General features: G+C 48.4%; 1 protein-coding gene across 3 annotated transcripts in view; it reads left to right on the top strand.

The window, feature by feature from the left end:
• The first annotated feature begins 745 nt into the window (after window positions 1-745).
• The window catches only part of ZNF395 (zinc finger protein 395), a 48,140-nt gene continuing 27,627 nt past the window's right edge, over window positions 746-21,258 (top strand). Inside the window, exon 1 of one of the 3 annotated variants that reach the window (XM_027964603.2) lies at window positions 746-827. In XM_027964603.2, the coding sequence (XP_027820404.1) occupies window positions 790-827 (38 nt within the window). In that variant the 5' untranslated portion in view covers window positions 746-789. Of the gene's footprint in view, window positions 828-1,457; window positions 1,649-21,258 lie in introns of those variants that run through there. The other 2 variants (XM_042243527.2, XM_027964604.2) reach the window with 2 other exon arrangements.

Raw genomic sequence — 21,258 nt, 5'->3', positions numbered from 1 at the left:
AGACATTGCCAAAATGTCTGTTGGGGGCAAAAGTCACCCCTAGTTGAGCACTGATATCCTTTAGGGACTTTGGAGTTTTTTAAAGGAGATTTTTCTTATGTTAACAAATGGTGGACCATGAGGGAAGGGAAAGAATATTTAGTGTTTCTTTGGTGTGAGCTAGGCACTGTAGCCATGTTTTTTATTTCATCTTACAGATAAAGAAACTGAGGTTCAGATAGAGAAAAGAACCTGCTGAAAAGCATAAAACTAGTTCGACAATAAAATCAGGATCGCAAACCAGGCCCGTCTGATTGCAAAGCCTCTAGTCCTTTCCTGCACACTCCCCACCGTCTCACTGCAAGAAAAACAGTACACTTCAAGTTGAAGGTGAACTGACTGCAAACTCAATAAGTAAGTCCAAAAATATTTTAACACTTTTTGGGGGAGGGGATTGGTTTCTTCTACCCTTTAAATTTTTTTTTTTTTTTTTTTGCCCACCCACCCCCTTTAAATTTATTTGACTATGAATCTATATGCCCATGCATACAGGCACTTAGGGCCCTTCACTACCGTTGTGGCTCTTGGTCTTATCTCTGAAAAACACAGAGCAACACAATGGAACAGCTTCAGTTCTCCTCGTTACAAATTATACAAAAGCCAGAGCCTAACGGTGCCAAAAGCAACTGGTATTGTTTACATAAGGGCTGAAAGCTAATAGTTAACTTTCTCTCCTGTTAATTCCAGAAACAGTAAATAACGCCTCACTTTACAACTACAAACGAGTGAGCTCGAGTAAAATGTCATAAAATGGAGAAGAAAACGTTAAAGCAAAGGAAGATGGAAAGGTTGGCTGCAATCTTCACTCCCTCCGGCCTTTCGTTCTCGCGCGGCGGGCCGGGCTGCGCGGCCTGGGTCTCCATTGCCCCCGCCCAGCGTCCGTCGGTGGCGCCCGGAGCCTGATGGCGGCCTTTCCCGCCCTGGGGCAAGCTCGGCCTGTCTCGGTGAAGCCGGTCCCAGAGCCCGGCCTGGAAAAACAACAGCGAGAAACTTTGGCTCGGTTGGCGGTTCAAGTGAAAACAGGCAAACACTCAAGTTTGGTTCGGGGCTGCAGCCGCCGGGTCGGATTTGGGTGGGGGGGAGGCGGGGGCGTCACCACTCGGTCAGGTTCAAGGGCGCATGTGCGCGAGGAGTCGCTGGGCACTTATTGAGCACCCACGGTCTACTGGCGGCGGGGGTGTGCACGCCGGGCGCGCGGCGTGGGTGTGGGGGCGCGGGCCGCGGGCGCTTGCGGCCGGCGAGAGGCGCGCGGGCGGCGGGCGCGCGCGGCGCCGGGGGCGGGGTGCGCGCGCGGGGAGGGCGGCTAGGGGGTGTGTCTCCAGCCTGGCCCCCGCGCTCGCTGGCTGGCGCGCGCCTCCGCTCCCTTCCCGGGCTGGGAATCCGGGCCGGGTTGTGGCCGCGGCCGCGTACGTGAGCGCAGTGTCCCGGAGAGGGAGGGCAGGCCGGCCAGGTGGGCGCGAACGGAGCCTCGGCGGGCGGGCGGCCGCAGCGGAGCGGGGCGGTGGGCCGCGCCGGGCGGGCGGGGGCCGCGGCAGCCGCAGCCGCGAACCGAGCCGAGCTGTCCGAGGGGGAGCTGCCCGGCCCGTGCCGCCACTCGTGGCGGGGCGAGGTGAGCTGCGCGAGGACCTCGCGGCGCTGCAGCCCGGGGACTGGGGGGGCGGCCCGGGAACTTCCCACGCTCTGCTCGCCCGCGGGGGCCGGGCCGGAGGGCCGGGAGGCGGGCGCCGCCGGGGCCGCGGCCGGTCGGGGCACGGGGGCCGCTGCGGCAGTGGCCGCGCCGGCCGGGAGGGGGGTGGCTGCGCGCCCTCCCTCCCTCCCGTGAGCTGCCTTGTTTATCACGCTCGCCAAGGAATCCCCTCCCCAACTTTGAGCGCCGGTCCGGAGTCGCCTCTCCGCCGGAGGGTGACCTGCCCCCTCCCTGACCCTTTCCGGCTGGGCGGCCGGCCCAGTCGTTCCGGCGCCCCGCGCGTTCCTGCCCGCTCCGCCGAGCGGCCGGGCGGGCGAGTGCCGGGCTCCGGGACGCGCGGCGCGACACACCCTCCACCTCGGGGGCTGGCCCCCACCCTCCCGGTCCACTTCTGCCCTTCTGTCCACCCCCCTACTTCCTTCTGCGCGCCTTCACCCTGTCTCTCCTCGCCGGCAGCCCCGGGCGCAGGCACTGTGGGCTTGTGGGGGCCTGGACGGGGAGTTTGTCATGTGCAAACAATTTCCAAGGCAGCGTTTTCTTCCCTGCCTGGGAGTTCGGGGCTCGGCGCCTTCACTTTAGGACGGACTCAGAAATCTAAAGACGCCCACCTGCCAGGGGACCAGGGGGCTCCGTTGCCTCTTGGTTTCAGGCGGCCTTGGCCAATGCCCGGTGACTTTGGAGAGCGTCCCGCAGGCGAGCGTTCTCCAGATGTCAGGCAGCCAGGTGCAGGAGTTACCTGCAGGCCACCGACCCCTTCTTTACACCCCGTATGGTGCACTTTGCCTGCAAGTGAGTGATCAACAGGTATCCAAGGCCTTTTTGACATCCTCCTAAGGTTTTGTGTAAACAGAGAGTCCGGGTCTCAGGACTCTGGAAACACCAGAAAACAGCAATTAAGTTCAATTCCACAGGTACCTTTGGGGGACTGCAGGCCTTCTCAGCACCATGCCAGGCTGTCCAGAAGAGCGCACCCAAGGAAAGGTGGAAGTGATTTGAGAGCTCAAGTTCAAATTAATGTACTCTGACTGCCTGAGTGACTAAATGCTACGGGGCAGGGGGACTGTCAAAGGCAAGGTCAGAGCTGGGGACTGGACTTGGAGTCCTAAGTTATGAAATCAGTTATGCGCATGGAAAATAACTCTGGCAAAGGCCAGAGGTAGGGGAGGAAGAAGTAACAGGTATGAGAAGTCAGAAAGGGGTTGCATATGGGAGGAGAAGAGGTTCAGACAGCTATTCAATGAGGAGGATGTAAGAGATACAGGAGATGATTTCCTCCAGGGTTTATCATCTCAGGGGAGAGACAGAAAGACTTGAGCATGGGAACTAAGGCCTCAAGTTAGGGCACCATTACCTGTCAAGCTGCAAAGTGTAGAATAGGTGCTGGTGGAGTTCAGAGAAGGAATAGGGTAGGAATCACAGAACTGTTTTCCCAGAGACCCTTGAGGTGGGCCACAAGGTGCAAACGGACATGACTTTTCCTGAGAGACAGGAGATGTCCTTGGTCAGACCAGGGGATGTTTCTTGAGCAGTAGGAGTAAAGATGGGGAAGGACGATGATTGAGGTTGTGAACATCCTAGAAGGCCAGGCTGAGGGATTGCATTTTACTCTGTGTGTACTGGGGAGACCGTCAAGGTTTCTGAGCCAGACTGATGTCACAAGAGGGTCTTTGGAAAGATTTTGAAAAGTAATGTTGTTTAGCCTGACTCTTGGTGATCCTGTGGACTGTAGCCCTCCAGGCTCCTCGGTCCATGAGATTTTCCAGGCTAGAATACTGGAATAGGTTGCCATTTCCTCCTCCAGGGGACCTTCCTGACCCAGGGATCAAACCGGTGTTGACCCGAGTCTCCTGCATTGGCAGGCGGATTCTCTGCTGCTGAGCCACCAGGGAAGCCCTTTGAAAAGTTATGTTATGAGACAAATCAGTAGGCTGTTACAGTTGTGGAATGCCCAGGATTTGGACTGGGATAACTGGAAATGCAAAAGTGGATGAGTTTTAGAAGCATTACGGTTTAAATAGTCTATTGACAGGGGCAGGGTGAAGGAGGAGATGAATGCAAATTAATTCTTTGTGGAAATTGATTACACGCCAGGGCCTTGGAGCTGCTGTGCTTGGTAACTCTAGAAATCGGAAATGTGTATTTTGGAGAGAAGTAATTGATACTCTGCAGAGAAGTTTCATTTGTTTGCTAAGAAGTTGAAACATAGGTGTCCTGCTAGCAACTGCAGCCCTGAGATTGGTGGGAAACCAGGGTGTATAGGGTGGGAAAGGCTGCCGGAGCCGGGGGATGGAAGGCACTCTGATGAGTGTCTTCTTGGTCATAGGGGGTGCAGTAGAGGTTGTTGGTGAGGGGATCTGGGGTGTGAGTTGGAAGGCTTTGTTCTGTCTTGCCATCCAGATGACATCACCTGGTCCTGAACCTGAAGTGAGCAAAGCAGCTCGGAGGAATTGAGGCTCCAAGGAATATGGGACACTTTTTCTTCTAATTGGGAGGGAGGGATTGGAGAATGGCAGGAACTGGAATGGAATTCACTAAGCACATAAATTGCTGGACTTTGAAACATGCTGAGTTTTGCTCTCCACAGAGATCTTGTCTAGTCCTGGTGTCTCACTGCAGGTGAGCATGGGGGAAGCAACAAGACGAGGGGACAGCCAGACGATCTAAAAGAGGAAGGAGGAAATTTGGGGCCCAAATTTGGGATAGTGCCTTTTCCAGGGCCAGGTTCCTCCTAACCGGAGCCCTAGCCAGGTCCCAGGAAGCCAGCCACTTGCCTGTCTGTCTGCAGAGGGTGCTTCTCCTGAGCTCTGAATTCTGCTTTCCTTTTGCAAGGCTGAGCAAGGGTGATTTACTGAACAAATTCCCCAAGCCTCAACTTGCAACATCCCAGGGCTGGTGAATTTGAAGGATATGATTGCACAGAGTTGCAGAATGAGTGGCAATGTCATTGCAGCTACTTAGTCTCCCTCTTCCTCTGGATGCAGGATCAATGAATTAGCAGGGCAGACAGGCTCATATGGGGAGAGGTGGCCATCAGATTTTTTTTTTTTTCTTTTTAGGGAATATATGACTGTCAAAAAAAAAAAGGTTGCATGGAGCCCTGGTGGAACTAATCTACTGATTACGGAACAATGTTTTCTACACTGTTTCAACCATGACCTACATTAAGAAATAAAATTTACACTATGAACTAGTACACCCAATCATGTATGTGAAAACCTAATTTAAGTTCATGAGTACTACCTCTTTTGCTTGGTGCAATCTCCTCTGATATTTTTAGTTAATGAATTTTTATTGGAGTGTAGTTGATTTACAGTGTTGTGTTTCAGGTGTACAGCAGAGTGAATCAGTTATTCATGTACATACATCCACTCTGTTTTAGATCCTTTTCCCATATAGATCATTACAGTGTTGCGTAGAGGTGCCTGTGCTATACGGTAGCTCCTTGTTAGTTCCTGATGGCTCAGTGGCTAAAGAATCCACCTACAACGCAGGAGACAGAGGAAACACGAGTTTGATCCCTGGCTCAGGAAGATTCCCTGGAGGAGGAAATGGCAACCCACTCCAGTATTCTTGCCTGGGAAATCCTGTGGACAGTGGAGCCTGGCGGGTTACAGTCCATGGGGTCTCAGAGAGTCGGACGGGACTCAGCACCGCACAGCACAGGGTGTACATGTCAATCTCAATCCTGACACTTTTATTTTCTATTCCATTATTTTTCATTTACAAATGTTTATTGTCTTCCACCAAGTCAACTTAACGAGCCCATAATGGATCATAACCCACAGTTAGGAAAACAGTGAAAGAGCATTTTCACATCGAAGAAGTATTGAGTAAACTGCTTCTGTGCAGAGCGCCCCTGATTAGTGCTGAAGGTGGAAGGAAGCATGAGGAAGGGACTGAACGTTTACAGACTCCATGAGAGATAAGGTCCGCCTGTGATTAAGGAGCAAGGCAAGGTGATGAAATGCCAAGATGAAAAATAAGTAGCCACAGGGTACAAGGGAAGGAGCTATGCTTGTGTGACTTGGAAAAAACTTCTGAAATAGGGAAGGAAGTCTGGGGTGATTCCTTTGTGGTAGCTCATGGTGCCTCACAGGTGGGGGGTTTATCACTATGATGCTGCACAGGTGGGGGCCCACGGCCAGGGGTTAGGGGTGTACACAGTGTGCAGAAGAGGTCCTTGTGAGAGAGGAGGGAGCAGTCAGACTGGAAAGGTTGGTTAGGATCAAAGGGTAGTGGAGGGGTTGTAAACAGGAGGCCTGAAGAATGTGTTCAGTTTGCAGACTGGGGTTGTCCCTGGGAGGTTTTCTGCCACACAGAGGTTTTCAAAAATCAGGAGCAGTCCAGAAAAACCTCTGAAGTTGGAACTCTCATAAAAAGTCAGATCAGGCCGGCCTGTGCAACTGAGTGGTGGCTGCCCCCTGGAGATGGGAGACAGCACCACCCTGGGGGGTGGGTCGACAGATATTCAGGTTCCCCTGCTCTCCGCTGCTTTAATCCAGTTGATACCAGTTTCCTGCTCAGCTCTGCAGGCCTTTGGGTTTGTGACCTGAGTTTCCGAGACTCAGAGGCTAAGGAGGGAATTTGGGATTGCTGTCGGAGGATTCCGGTAGGAGTGTGACACTGAATTTGAGAGCTTTGTGTGCAGATGACTTGTTGGAGGCTTGTCAGTAGTCTTTTCTGAGTTGCTGCTGGCTGGCACTGTGAAATACTTTCCTGATGATTGGAATGGTACTAATCAGAGATGGCCCTGGACTGTATTCTCTGGTGAGGCTGGTTTCTAGTGACCCCTAGGATCTCTTAGTCCTCCCGCTTTCCACTTCTGGCTGGCCTGGTTAGATGGTGACTCCTGGCACGTACTTTCTGGGAACCATGTTGAGGTAATAATTTGGTGAGATGTGAGTCACAACTGCCAAGTGCCGTTTGACATTAGGTCCTCAGGAGCTTTGGTTCTGTGCGTGAATAATACAGGAATGGCAAGGAGACGGTCTCATTTCTTCTCTTAGATCCTTCCTAGGGTGGTCTCGGAGGTGGGCTTCCGGGATCCAGAGACTGATAGTCCAGAATACGTAATGACCATGTCATAATTGGTTCAAGACCAGGTATGAGTGCAAATGACTCCTAGAAAACTAGGGGGTCCATAACCACCCGTGATTGATAGTCCTTCCCCGGGGGAAGCTACAGGTGACAGGCACTGAACAAGAACCACTCTGCTTTTTACAGATGTGCAGCCTGACTATTTTAAAATACAGTTTTTTTTTTTTTTAAGTTATTTATTTATTGGGGCTGTATTGAGTCTTTGTTGCTGGGCTTTCCTCTAGTTTGAGCGAGTGGGAGCTACTCTGTAGCCGTGGTGCTCAGGCTCCTCATTGTGGTGGCTTCTCTGGCTGGGGAGCGAGGGCCATAGGACGAGTGGGCTTCAGTAGTTGCTGCGTGTGGTCTCAGCAGTCAAGGCTCCCAGGCTCCAGAGCGCAGGCTCAGTAGCTGCGGAGCATGGGCTTAGCTGCTCCGCCCTATGTAGGATCTTCCACACCCAGGGATTGAACCCGTGTTTCCTGCCTTAGCAGGTGGATTCTTTACCGCTGAGCCACCAGGGAAGCCCCTAAAATATAGTCTTTGTAAAAAAAAAAAAAAAAGTTGAAACTGAAGTACTTTTTGCCAAATTGCTTAAAAATATGTGATCATAGGATGCAAGGATAACCAGAAGTCAGCCGAATCATATCAAATTAAAACCCATTTCCTGCTTTTTTAAAAATAAGTGTCCAGTGTCCCTCTTTCACTTTATATCTGCATTTTATTTATTTACTGGCCACGTTAGATCTCAGTTGCAACACGGAGTCTTTCATTGCATTTGTGTGGGCTCCAGAACGCCTGTGGGCTCCGTAGCTGCAGTGGAGGGCTTCTCCACTTACGGCATGTGGGGTCTTAGCTCCCCGAGCAGGGCTGGAACCCGAATTCCCTGCGTCAGAAGGCGGATTCTTAACCACTGGACCACCCGGGAAGTCCCCCATTTCCTGTTTTATATAACGGTTTGGTTACTACATCAGAGAAGCCATGCGTTAGCTATGGTACACTTTGGCTTTAGTAAAGTGTTTATCAGTTTCTTTAGGTAGGATGGTCCATATTAAATAAGTGGTGGAATGTGGGCTGGGTGGTGGTATTAATTTAATTTGACAGTTGTATGCAAAAACTGTTAGTGGCACTGAGTCAGCCTGGAAAGGGGTCTAAAAATGAGTGCCATAGGGTTCTATTCTTGGTGTTGAGCTGTTCAACATTTTTTTTCCATCATTGTGGGTGAAGATACAGAAGGTATATTTGTCAGCATTGTTGACAGTGTAGAAGTGGGAGGAATTGCTTAGTTAGTAGATAACCCAAGATTCAGAGATATACAGAATGAGGGCTCAAATTTTAAAAAGAAATTCCAGAAGTGATAAATGTAGACCCTGATTTAGTTTTTAAAATTTGAATTGTAATGCTTATACATTCTAGTAAGATAATCCCCCTCCTGGAGACCACATCGCAAGTGTACATGATGCTTTGTACACAGAGATTATTTAGAGTTGTTTTTTTTTCTTAAACTGTAATGAAAAATTGGAAACAACGTAAATATCCAATAGAGTGACTGGGCAGGAAGTAATCCATAAGTGATTCTGATGGATGTGTCTTCATAATGGAATATTATGCCATTAAAAATCATGGTTAGGAATATTTTAAAATAACATGGACAGATGTTTCTGCGAAAAGTTAGGGAGCATCTACAGTATGATTTCAAATCTTTTTAAGTTTTTGAAAATAGTTTTGTTTATTCTGGGTGTGCTGGGTCTTCGTTGCTACTTGAGGGCTTTTCTCTCACTGCGACGAGCGGGGTCTCCTCTGCAGTTGTGTTGTGTGGCCTTCTCATTGTGGCGGCTTCTCGTGTTGTGTAGCACGGGCTCTAAGGGTATGCAGGCTTCAGCAGGTGCAGAACGTAAGCTCAATAGTTGTGGCACACGGGTTTAGTTGCTACAAGGCATGTGGGATCCTCCTGGATCAGGGATCGAACCTGTGTTTCATGCATTGGCAGGCAGATTCTTTGCCACTGAGCCACCAGGAAGCCCCTATGATTTCAAATCTTAAAAAAGTGCATAGAAAATGACTGGAAGGAAATATTCCAATAATTCTAATACCAAAATATTAATATTGGTTACTTCTAGATAGATGAGTTGAGTGACTTTTTTTAATGTTTTAAGTTAGCTATTTATATTTTTTATAGGGTGTATGTATGTCACAGTGGGAAAAACACTACCATATATTTTTTAAAAAATACTTTGTTTTCTCGAGCAGTTTTATATTCACAGCAAAATTGAGAGGAAGATACAGAAATTTCCCACATACTTCCTGCCCCTCACATGCACAGCCTCTCCAGCCATCAACATCCCCTACCAGATGGTACATTTGTTGTAACTGATGAACCTACGCTGACCATTACTAATCACCCCAGATCCATAGTTTATATTAGGATATTCTGATTTTGGACAAATGTATCCACTGTTACAGTATCCTATAGAGTATTTTCACTGCCCTAAAATCCTCTGTGCTCTGCCTATTTATCCGTCCTTCTCACTAACCCCAGGTAGCCCCTGTTATTTTTACTGGCTGCACAGTTTTGCTTTTTCTAGAATGTTATATCATCGGAATTGTACAGTGTGTTGTCTTTTCAGACTGGCTTGTGTCACTCGATAATACGCATCTAATCTTCCTCCGTGTCCTTTCCTGGCTTGGTAGTATAATTCTTTCCAGCATTTCTTTTTAGCCCTGAATAATATCCCATTATCTGGGTGTAGCACAGTGTATTTATCCGTTCACCTTGGTTGCTTCCAAGTATGGGCAGTCATTATGAATGAAGCTGCTGTAAACATCTGTGTGCAGGTTTTTATGTGGATGTAATTTTTCAGCTCCTTTGGATAAATACCAAGGAATGCAACTGCTGAATAATATGGTAAGAGCGTGTTTAGTTTTGGAAGAAACCACCCAACTTTTCCAAAGTGGCTGCACTGCTTTGCATTCCCACCAGCAATAAATGAGAGTTCCTGTTGCTCTGTATCCTCACCAGCATTTGGCGTTGTCAGTTATCTGGATTTTGGCCACTCTCGTCGGTGGGTAGTGGTATCATTTTAATTTGCATTTCCCTAATGACTTGTGATCACATCTTTTCAAAAAGATCACAGCTTTTTTGGTTGCCTCTATGTCTTTGGTGAGGTATCTGTTAAGGTTTCTGGCTCGCTTTTTAAAATTGAGTTGTTTGCTTTCTTACTGTTGAGTTTTAAGGGTTCTTTGTATATTACGGATAATAGTCCTTTATCAGTTGTGTCTTTTGCAAATATTTTCTCCCAGCCTGTGGTTTGTCTCTTCACTCTCCTGAACACGTGTATTTTTAAAAAACATTTCATCATTCGGGGACAGGATGGGGTAAAGGCAGATGATTCATTCAGTGACTAATCTTGAGTTATTTACCTGCTATGTGTCAAGCACTGACTGGAGACACAAACGAAGGCTCAGTCTCTGACCTGAATTTGATGATCTGATTGAAAGCGGGAGACCAACAGTCAAACAGACAAGCACAGCGTAGCCCCAGTGGTCCTCCAGGTGCCAAGGATGGGACAGATCATGTGGGAAAAAGTTGGAGATTGTTCTGTTGTTCACAAGTTTAATGGGAGCCCTGAGTGACATAAGGTTTTTTTAGAAGTTAGTGTTAGTTGCTCAGTCACATCTGACTCTTCGAGACCCATGGACTGTAGCCCACAAGGCTCCTCTGTCCATGGGATTCTCCAGGCAAGAATACTGGAGTGGCTAGCCATTCCCTTCTCCAGGGGATCTTCCCCACCCAGGAGTCGAACCCTGGTCTCCTGCCTTGGCAGGCAGATTCTTTACCATCTGAGCTACTGGGCGAGCCCTATTTTAGAATTCAAATCCCGTTCGTAGCCGGATCAGAAATTCATCAGTCCAATCCCAGGATCTGGTTTTAGTGACCTCTGCTGGTCTTGTGACATTTGGACCACTGTCGGGCTATGATTTTAAAGAAGCACAAAGAAGGCTTCACCCACAGGAAGGAGCCTGGGATGCTGTGGGATTAGGATTGACAGGCGCATACTCAGGGGCGTGGGCACCCAGTAGTACTTTCCGATCTTTTCATGGTAATTGACTTTTTCATCTCTGCTCCTGGTGTTAGAATATGACCAATGGACGGAACGATTACTTTCTCCTCTCCGGCTTCAGATTCTTCCTCTGTAGAATGATTGCTTTACATGATTCCTTACCTGTTGAATGATTACACTGAAGGTGATGAGCCCTAAGGTTCCTTTAAACCATAAAGACTGGGAGACCAGATTTCAGTTCTGTCAGAAAAGGAATTTTTTAAAAAATTTGATTTTTTTAATTTAGCTGTGCCAGACCTCAGTTGTGGCACACAGGATCTTTGGCCTTTGTTGCCATGAGGGATCTTTAGTTCCGACATTTGAACTCTTAGGGATGTGGGATCTAGTTCCCTGACCAGGGATGAAACCCCTGAACTGGGAGTGTGGAGTCTTAGCCGCTGGGCCACCAGAGGAGTCCCGGGAAAGGAATTTTCCAGCTGGCAGGTCTGACCAACAGTGGAAATGTCTTCCCATGGAGTAGTGAGCTCCCTATCATTGGAGGTATTCAATGTGGGCCGAATGCTGTGGATTAAGGGTGCTGTAGAAGAGAACAAGAATTAGGCTGGCTTCCAAAGTCCTTTCCAATTCTTAGGTTATTGTGTGACTTGTCAAAGCTGAAAGATAATGTGAAATATGGGATATACCTCTAATTGTACAGTACTAGGGTCAACATCATCATTGTAGGCTTTTTAGGAAATGTTAATAAGTGGGTCCCAACATTTTCAAGAAATCTGCTGGGCTCATTTTAGAAAGGAGGAAGAGAACTATTCAGTGGTGGCTCAGGAGTCAGTTTGTGGCCAGGACTGCTGAAAATTGAATTTTGTCTTTAGGAAAAGCAAGAAGACAGAGGTGGAGTGGAGATGGCAAATAATAATAAAGCAGGTTGGCATATGGAAGACTAACGTGTTTATTGGGCAGTTGTGTTCAGTATAATGAATGAATCAAGCTGGGGGCCTTTAATTGACTCCTGAGGGCCTCTGCTTGGCTGTGGAGGACCTGAGAGTGTCCTTGGCTACCTCCTTCCTCGTGTTTTCCAGGCAGATTTATATTACCAGGTTATTGTTGTTATTGAGCTCAGTCGCTCAGTCGTATCCGACTCTTTGTGACCCCATGGACTGTAGCCTTCCAGGCTCTTCTGTCCATGGGAATTCGCCAAGGAAGAATACTGGAGTGGGTTGCCATTTCCTTCTCCTGGGGATCTTCTGGACCCAGAGATCAAACCTTGAGCCCAAGTCACCTGCATTGCAGGCTGATTCTTTACCATCTGAGTCACCTGGGAGGCCCTCCGCACATTAAATGCCATCCTGACACCAGGGATGAGTCTGAACCTTGTGGCTGCTCTGTGGATTTAGTGACAGTGACGACAAGGAACAGATAAACTTTTGGGTGGGATTTTCCAGAGATGCATATGTTAATGTTATTTTATATTGGACAGTAAATTTGTGATTTGAATAAAAATGTCTTTGTTTTCACATTTTTATTTGTTGCTTCCATGTGGAAGTTTAATTTTGCCTAAATTTTACTAAACTATGTGGTTTATTTAGAATCCACTCTGGTTAAACATTTTAGATTTTCTTGCTGATATTTTTGGATTCCTTCTTTTGTTGGGAGCACTGTCAGGGCTAACTCACATAGCAAATGTTTCTCAGAAATTCCACAAGGAGAATAGAGGTTTATCTCATCTTTTGGAGAAGAACGCAAGATTTATGTCACCAGGCCATTCATGCCGGCTTTTTGGCATTTGAAAGAATCAGTATTAGGCAAGAGAGTGGTTTTTTGGTGTTTTTAAATTTAATTTTATTTTTTGGCTGGACTGGGTCTCTGTGGCTGTGCAGGCTTTTCCCTCGTCGAGACGAGCAGGCGCGCTCTCCGGTCGAGGTCCGCGGGCTTCTCACCACAGTGGCTTCTTTTGTTGCTGAGCACGGGCTCTGTGGTTCAGGGGCTTCAGCAGCTGCGGCTCCCGGGCTCTAGAGCACAAGCTCTGTAGTTGTGGGGCACGGGCTTAGTTGCTCCCAGGCGTGTGGAATCCCCCTGGACCGGGGATTGAACCTGTGTCCCCTGCATTGGCAGGCAAACGCTTTACCTTTGAGCTGCCAGGGAAGCACGGAAGTGCTTTCTTCATGTGAAGCAGTTTCGGGGTGCTTACCTAGGAGGCGTCAGTTTTAGATGTATGTAAAAAGTACAGACAGAACTCTGTAATTGAGAACTAAAGTGGGAAATCTTTGTGCATTTGATGATGAAGGGCTCAGGCCGCCTTTATCCCAGCATCATTTGGGTCTCACACAGTATATGGCACATCGACTGTGCTTGTTGAGTTGCTCGGAATCAGTTCCCTGGGCCACATAACAGTGAGTATGGGAAAAACTTAGGCTATCAGATTTTTTTTTTTTTTAAGGCAAAAACACGATAAGAAATAACAGCTCTCAGCCGTTTTTGTCCTTTGAGTATTAGGAAGCCATAAAACTCTTTTAGTAAAAACAACCACACTGGGTGGCTGTTTTTCAAAGTGCAAGGGGGCGGGGGAGTTGGTGGTGGTGGTGGAATGAAAACCTCCCTGTCCTCTATTTTTCTTCTTCAGCCGAACACGAATTGCTCCTGGTGTGCCGTTCTTAAATTCCTGTGTCCTCTATCCATTTTAATCTTGTTATCTATTTTTATGGTGACTGTCGCCATGGTACTTGTGCACTTTACATAGCACAACAGAGATTTCAGATATCTCATAGGACAGCTCAAAGTTCTGCTGCAGCCAGGGAGAAAGGCTGCTGGGGTAGTTTTCTTTTTAAATTGAGGTGTAATTTGCATACAGTGGAATGCTCAGATCTGAACTGTGCCGTTTGATCAGTTTTGACAAATGCATCCCGAGACAGAACCTTTCTATCACCTCCGAAGCGTTCCCTGTGACCTTTTTGAGTGAATCCTCACCGCAACCAGAAGGACCACAACTCTGATTTCTAAGACTCTAGCCAGGCTGGTTTTGGTGACCCTAGGACTTTAATAATAGACTTTTGTGTTTCTATGGGCTTTTCATGTGGCGTTTTGAAGAGGTGGAGAGTATGTGTGTGTGTTTAAAAGATCAGTGTTTTGTGTGATTAGGTGGCCCTCAGGAGTAAATGACATTTTAGAGCTTGTCTGATGTGGTGGTCAGCTTCTTCCTTCTCATGAACCCACGGGATCGGAATTGATGTTAAAAATCCTGATTCCCAGATGGAAGGGTCTGAAGCACAGCTGGTTGGCTAGGGGCCCTGGTGTGGATTATGTGTGGTTGGGTGAGAGCTGCCATTATGGGCGAGTCTGTGTGTGTGTGTGTGTGTGTGTGTGTGTGTGTGTGTGTGTGTGATGTTGGACAGCTGGAATGCTCAGCTTGCACAACTGAAATCTTTCCTAGGACATCCCTTTATGTTACCCAGAAGCCCTCTGACATGCCTTTCTCTTTTTTTCTTGCCTCTTCCCTGAACTGGCGTATAAACTGAACCATCCACAGAGTCACAGAGCTGGGATTCTAATACTTAAAGTAAGATCTGTGTTGCAAAGCCCACTGCTTTGCACCACTCTGCTTTCAGCCTCCTAGGGAATTGTATGGCAGATTCAGTTAGAAATTGCCCCCAAACATCGGACTGAAATGTACGGAACAAGGTCGGTTTCTTTTTTTTAAAAAAAAAAATCACATGGTGAAATGCAATTTTCATTACAGAAGTAGTACATGAACACATTCTCTGTAGGGAAAAAAAAAAAAACGCAAACCTTTCAGAGCAAACCCAAATCTTCCTTAACAACCACTTGTAATCCCAGTCCTTCCCCAGAGGTTAACCACTGTTACAAGTTTGTTGGTGTTCTCAGATGCTTAACATACTTGCATTTATACCTGTAGAACTAAAAAAAAAAGTGCGTGGCAAGTAGTATTGTGCTCTCCCCACCCCCCTTCCATCTTGGTGAAGGCTTTCTGCCACTGCGGATAGGTCTTACTGATTTTACCTCCTGCATAACCTTGCTTAGAACCAGAAGGCTAAACCATTGTTTGTGGGCTTCCCAGGTGGCGCTGGCGGTAAAGAACCTGCCTGCCAATGGAGAAGACATAAGAGATGTGGGTTTGATCCCTGGGTGGAGAAGATCCCCTGGAGAAGGGAATGGCCACCCACTCCAGTATTCTGGCCTGGAGAATCCCATGGACAGAGGAGCCTGATGGGCTACAGTCTGTGGGGTTGCAAAGAGTTGGACATGACTGAAGCGACTTAGCACACACACAAACAGTTGTTTAATTTAGCCTAATTGATGGCCATTGAAGTTATTTCCAAATCCCCTACTGATACAAATGCTGTTACAGTAAACATGGCCAGACATGCGTGCTTGTCATGCATGTGACCAAGGATAGATAGTGAGAAAGGGGATTTGCTGGGTAACAGGGTACTTTAATTTTAATTTTTTTATATTTATTTATTTGGCTGTGCTGAGTTTCAGTTGTGGCAAGTGGACTCTTTAGTTGAGGCACATGGCATCTAGTTCCCTGACCAGCGATGGAACCCGCGCCCCCTGCATTGGGAATGCGGAGTCTCAGCCACTGGACCACCAGGGAAGTCCTGATACTTTAATTTAAAAAAATAATAAAGACCCATTACAGGGTCAGTTCTGAGCTTAGGCTTGATGTAGGCCAGAACTTCTTCAGGTGGGCTCAGACACAAAGCAGTTGTTTTCTGAGAATGGGGCAGGCCCCAGGGTGTGCGAGTATGCAGTTTGGCTGGGAGGCTGGGTGTTGGAGAGAGTCCATTGAACCCCATAGTCAGTTGGGTCTAGTTCCCCGAGGACTTTGACCTGTGTGTTGGAGAAGAGTCACTGGATGGATGAGCAGCCGTGGTGGCCCCTAGATGGTAAATTCTAACCTAGTTCACTCCCTAGCTGGAGACCTTCAACCCATCTGTGATAGTTCTCTGTCCATCTTTAGAATACAAAGTGTGGCTTCAACACGCAAGCCAAGGGTCAGGCCTGTGGAAGCATTTTTGTGTTCTTAAAAAAAACAAAACCAAACCTCGAACACTGTCTGTATTACTCTTGTCAGCAGTTCCATTGTGCTTGGAGAAGGATGGAGTGTGTCTCTCTGTGTTTACCCCTCCCATCATCTCTAGATCTCTGAGAACTCCTGGAAGACAGGAAAAGTCATCGTCAGGCCAAACCCATGCCTTTAGGAGGGTGTATGGCGAGGAAGGGCTTGGCTCTGTCCCTTTTGAACGGAGCATGCTGGTGCTGCTGGTCACCCAGCTGGTGAGGGCAAGGTCCTGTTGCAGCCTTAATCATCCTAGATGCATTCACCTTCAGATTTCTTACACAGAGGTTAGAAACCAGTTCTGGTTCTGAATCCAGGGACCCCCGCTGATTGCACTCACACAGTTGTCCAAACCCAGGAAGGCAATTTATATCGCCTTCTTTGAGGGTGTCAACCCGCGTCAGTCAATGTTGGGACCCTATTTTATCTCTCTCGCTTGCTAGACCCTCCCAGGGCTCACTGGCCTTAATCTTTCCTTTGAGTGTGCCCTCCCCGTGACAGCCCATTGAGCTGACTGTCGTGGGGTTTCACAGGTTCTTTCTCCATGGGCAGCCACCTGTGTCCCCAGGATGGATGAGTCTCTTAAGTTTATAGGTGGTGGTGGGTAGCGTGTTTCCTTTTGGTTTAGTCCGTTTGCATTGGTGCTGGACAAAACGATTTTTTTTTTGACTTTGTGATCCCGGTAGGATGACAGTCCAGTCTACACAGAGGTCCCTATGTCAGAGCTCGTCCATGATTTCTGTTTCCCCTCCCCCCTTAAATGTATTACACTGCCCTTGTCAGTGTTCAGCTTTACTGTCAGCTGTTCCCCTCCTTGAGCGAAGTTTCCCCTGTAGTCTCGTCTCATCACCACCCAGAGCTTGGTGCCTTTTTTTAAGGCTATCGTTTATTGAACTTTGGAGAAGGAAATGGCAACCCACTCCAGTACTCTTGTCTGGAAAATTCCATGGACAGAGGAGCCCAGTAGGCTACAGTCCATGGATTCGCAAAGAGTCGGACACGACTGAGCGACTTCACTTCACTTCACTTATTGAACTTAGCCCTGGAAGATTCTTTTCCCATTCCTTCCTGGGCTTTTCTCTCAGACCTGGGGGATCAGAATATCTAGGAAGGGAATCTTGGTGACTCTCTCTCTCTCTTTTTCTAAATTATTTTTTAAAAATTTATTTGGTTGTCCTGGGTCTTAATTGTGTCATGTGGGATCTTTATTCCCTGACCAGGGATCAAACCTGCCCCCCCTGCATTGGCAGGTGGATTCGTATCCACTGTGCCACCAGGGAACACTTTCTTTTTAAAAAAGTTGTATTGGAGTATAGTTAATTTACAGCGTTGTGTTATTTCTGTTGTCCTGCAGAGTGACTCAGTGATACCTGGTTCTGTCACTTCCTAGCTCTGTGGCCTTGGGAATGTTGCTCAACCTTCCCACGTCTCAGTTTCCTCATCTATCAAGTGGAGGAGGTGATCCTGCTTATCTTGTGGGGCTATTGTGAGGGATGAAGTGAGATACAGTCTGTGAAATACATAGCTAGTGGCCAGCCCTTCTGTCTTTGAGTAATGATAGCTCTTGGAACATTCCTGAACAACTATAGTCTTCGAAAGGCTGCAGGATGGACAGAATGCTGGGTTTCTCTTGCCCTTGATTCTCAACAGTTCTAATGAAGCAGATAGATGTGATCTGGGGGCTTGTGAACACCCCTAATGAAGCAGATAGACCTGATCTGGGGGCTTGTGAACACCCCGGGGCCTTTCCTCTCAAAAGAGTCTAGTTGTCTGTGTGACCCTAAGTTCAGTCTCCCTGCCTGACCTGGGGAGGGATTCCATGTGGTCCCAGGGGCCAGCAGTGGGTTACTGGTGCTGGGCAGCCACTGTGGCGACCCACCACATGCCAGGGTCGTTCTTCTCTTTTCTCAGAGTGCACATGTGCGGCCCGCTGGTCCTTCCGTTTGGTCCACACTAACTTCGTTACTGTCACCAGCGAATGTGCTCTCATCCTCTGTCCATTTCAGAAAGAACATCCAAGAGTGGATGCCTGGATATCCTGAGCTCAGACAGACATGCCCACTCGTTTCGCCTGCTTCTCCATCTCTCTGCAGCCTTCGAAATCATCCTCAGGCCCACGGTTATTGGGACATGCGTGTGCGTGTGCTCAATTATGTCCGACTCTTTGTGGCCCCACGGACGGTAGCCCAACAGACAGGCTCTGTCCACGCGATTTCCCAGACAAGAATACCGGAATGGGTTACCATTTCCTTCTCTAGGGGATCTTCCCGGCCCTGGGATCAAACCTGCATCTCCCACATTGGCGGGTGGATTCTTTACCACTGAGCTACATGGGAAGCTGAGAATTCCATAAATGGCCACTCTAGAGAAAGCCACTTCCTTGGTGGGTTGGGCCTGGGGCAAGCCCCCTCCCTCACTGTGCCCATTTTCACAATTTATTTATTTAAACCATCTCCTATACGGTATTCACTGAGGTTGACTTTCTGTTTTCAGGAGGAAACGTGTTTGTCTCCCTCACCCTCCAGTCACTCAGCAGATTTTTTTGTTGTTGTTCGACCCATAACATTTTATTTCAACTTAACTGTGTCAAGCACTGAAAATATTAACATGCATAGTCATCTATGTTTATAAGCTTCATCCTAAAACCCATCTTTTTTAAAACTGGGCTTTGGTTTCAGATTGCTGATTTTTTTTTTTTTTTTTGCCTTTTCCTGAAAGAAGCAGATTCTGATCCATTCATCTAATTGCACAGATCGATGACTGTCACTCTTCAGCATATGAAGTGCTTTAATAAACGAGCTGGGTGTGGGATGCAAGTGGAGCTCAGTGAGGCCTAAAGTTCTCTGATTATTCAGCAGATTATTTTAGCTCACAGGTGCTGGGGTCCTGTGGTGCCCCTTCCCCTGGGTTTTCAGTGAGCTGGCGCTGCCCTGTGTGCTGGGTGTGTCTGCATGGGTAAACGCATGTCCAGATCCAGGCAGCTGGGATCTGGGACTGAGGTGTCAGATTTGGGAGGGTTGCTCGCAGAGGCTGGTCACGCTGGTCACGCTCCGCCTTGCGGAGGCTTGGCAGCGGTCCTTGAACCGCCCTGGGCAGGCCACCAAGACGGAGATTTTGGCCAGGGGCGGGGGAGGAGGGCAGACTTGGAACTGTGTGCTGAGAGCCAGGTGAGGGGCTAGTCACATGGGCCCTGCCTTGGGCTCAGGGCAGAGCTGGCCAGCTGGGTGTTGAGCTTGAAGCTGGGAGCCCTGGGGTTGGTTCCCCATGGCCGGGTGGCCTCTAAGTGGAATATGTTGAATTTCTCAGTTCCCCTCCTTGCCAAAATCAGTTCCATTGTGATTTCAGTTAATCAGTAACTCACTCATGGTCAACTTTTTTTAGAAGTATTTAATAATAAATAATATTATATAATATTTTAATATATAATTATATATTATATGTTATTTATAAATAACATAATATAAATATATAAATAAAATATTTATACATAATAAAATATATAATATAATATTATTATATATTAACACTGGCTGTGTCTTGCAGCATGTGAGATCTTAGTTCCATGACCAGGGATCGAACCCATGCCCCCTGCCCTGGAAGCGAGGAGTCTTAACCACTGGACCACAGGGGAAGTCCCCGTGGCCAGCTTCTCGATTCCCTTTAGAGTTAGTAGCTGCATCACTGATTCTGGTTGAACACCCTTTCACAACCTCAGTTCCCAGGTGCCGGCCGGACTGTGGCCACTAAGCTGTCCGAGTGGCCAGCTATGTCTGTTAGCTGTCTAGTGCCAGGCTGGGATCAGGCAGCAGAGGAGGGGACACGTTGTGGAGACCCTTCCGGACACTGGGAAGTGGCCTCAGTTTTTACGGTGAGGCAGGAAACTGAGGCTTTGAGGTGGTGGCTTGTTGCCTGACATCACAGAGGTCAGGGTCACGGGCTTACCTGGAGCGCGTTTCCTGAAGCGGTGCCCTTGGCAGCGTGCCCAGACTCAGCCTCTCTGGTTCCATTTTGAGGAGCCAGCTTCAGTTACTCAGGTGTATCCAGCCTTTTTTTTTCCCTCGGCCACAGAGCTCCTAGGGGATGGGAGGCATTTGTGCGGCTCTTGGGGAGAACGCTCCAGCCCCAGGAGCGAAGGGTTGTCCCCCAGGAGCGAAGGGTTGTCCCCCAGGAGAAGGTGCCAGAGTGACAATGTGGGGGAACTGCCCCCATCCTGAGACAGGAAACTTGTCCTGGGAAGCGGGGAGTCAGGGTGGAGGCAACATTTAGATGAAAAATTGATCCGTGGAAGGACCTGATCCGGTAGTTAAGGCTCGGAGCTCCCAATACAGGGGGCCAGGGTGCCTCCCAGTCAGGGACCAGGTCCCGCATGGCACAGCCCTCCCCTCCCTCCAAAAAAGTTGATCCATGGAAGCGGGGTACAGTCCTTCTGACCAGACACGTCTAGTTCTGTTCATTATCCAGCTCTTATTTCAAGTTTTTAAGTGTTATCAGCCACTAGAATGTTCTGTCATTCGAACAGCACGTGCTCCTTGTCTCATTACCTGTAATTTCCAAGACTACACTTTATTTTGTCCTGGCTTATGTTTGGCCCTGGTGGCTCCCAGGTGGGACTCGGATTCCGGAGGGGTATTTGGGTCCTTCCCTCCCCTGTTGCTCTTTTCTGCTTGGCCCATTCTCTTTTGCATGTGCATGGTTTCTCCCCCTCTCCTGGCCCGGCCCCCAGACCAGGTGGCTCCTTTCTTGGGTACCTGCAAGAAAGGGCTTTGGAGTTCCCTGAGGCCTTCGTGTTGCCTTGTCTGATCCTCACAGTGCTGTGAGGAAGGAAGTGTGAGCTTCATTGGGAAGAAGGGATCTATCAGAGGCACTTGTATGTGTGCATGCTCAGTCGCTCAGCTGTGTCCGACTCTCTGTGACCCCATGGACTGTAGCCTGCCAGGCTCCTCTGTCCATGGGATTCTCCAGGCAAGAATACTGGAGTGGGTTGCCATACCCTTCTCCAGGGGATCTTGTCCACCCTGGGAGAGGGCTCCCACCTTCTTACTACCTGTTGATTCTGGCCAGGAAAGTCACCAGGTGACTCACCTTCCCTACAACCCCCCTGGCACCACCCCCCACCCCCGGTCTGTTTATTTAGGATTGCCAGGGTAGGTGATTATTCATTCAAATGACTGCTGAGTTCCACACGGTTTTTCTGTTCAGTGAAGAAATAGAGCCTGCATCTCTCTGCCTTCAGAGGAGCAGGAATACAAGAGGCCTCTGTGTCTCGAGATCAGCATTTCAGGCATCACAATCGCACAGCTTCCCTTTCTGGGGTGTGCACCATT

Source organism: Ovis aries, chromosome 2 (genome assembly GCF_016772045.2).
Source record: "Ovis aries strain OAR_USU_Benz2616 breed Rambouillet chromosome 2, ARS-UI_Ramb_v3.0, whole genome shotgun sequence".
NCBI lineage: Eukaryota > Metazoa > Chordata > Mammalia > Artiodactyla > Bovidae > Ovis > Ovis aries.
This window is presented reverse-complemented; position numbering and strand designations above follow the sequence as displayed.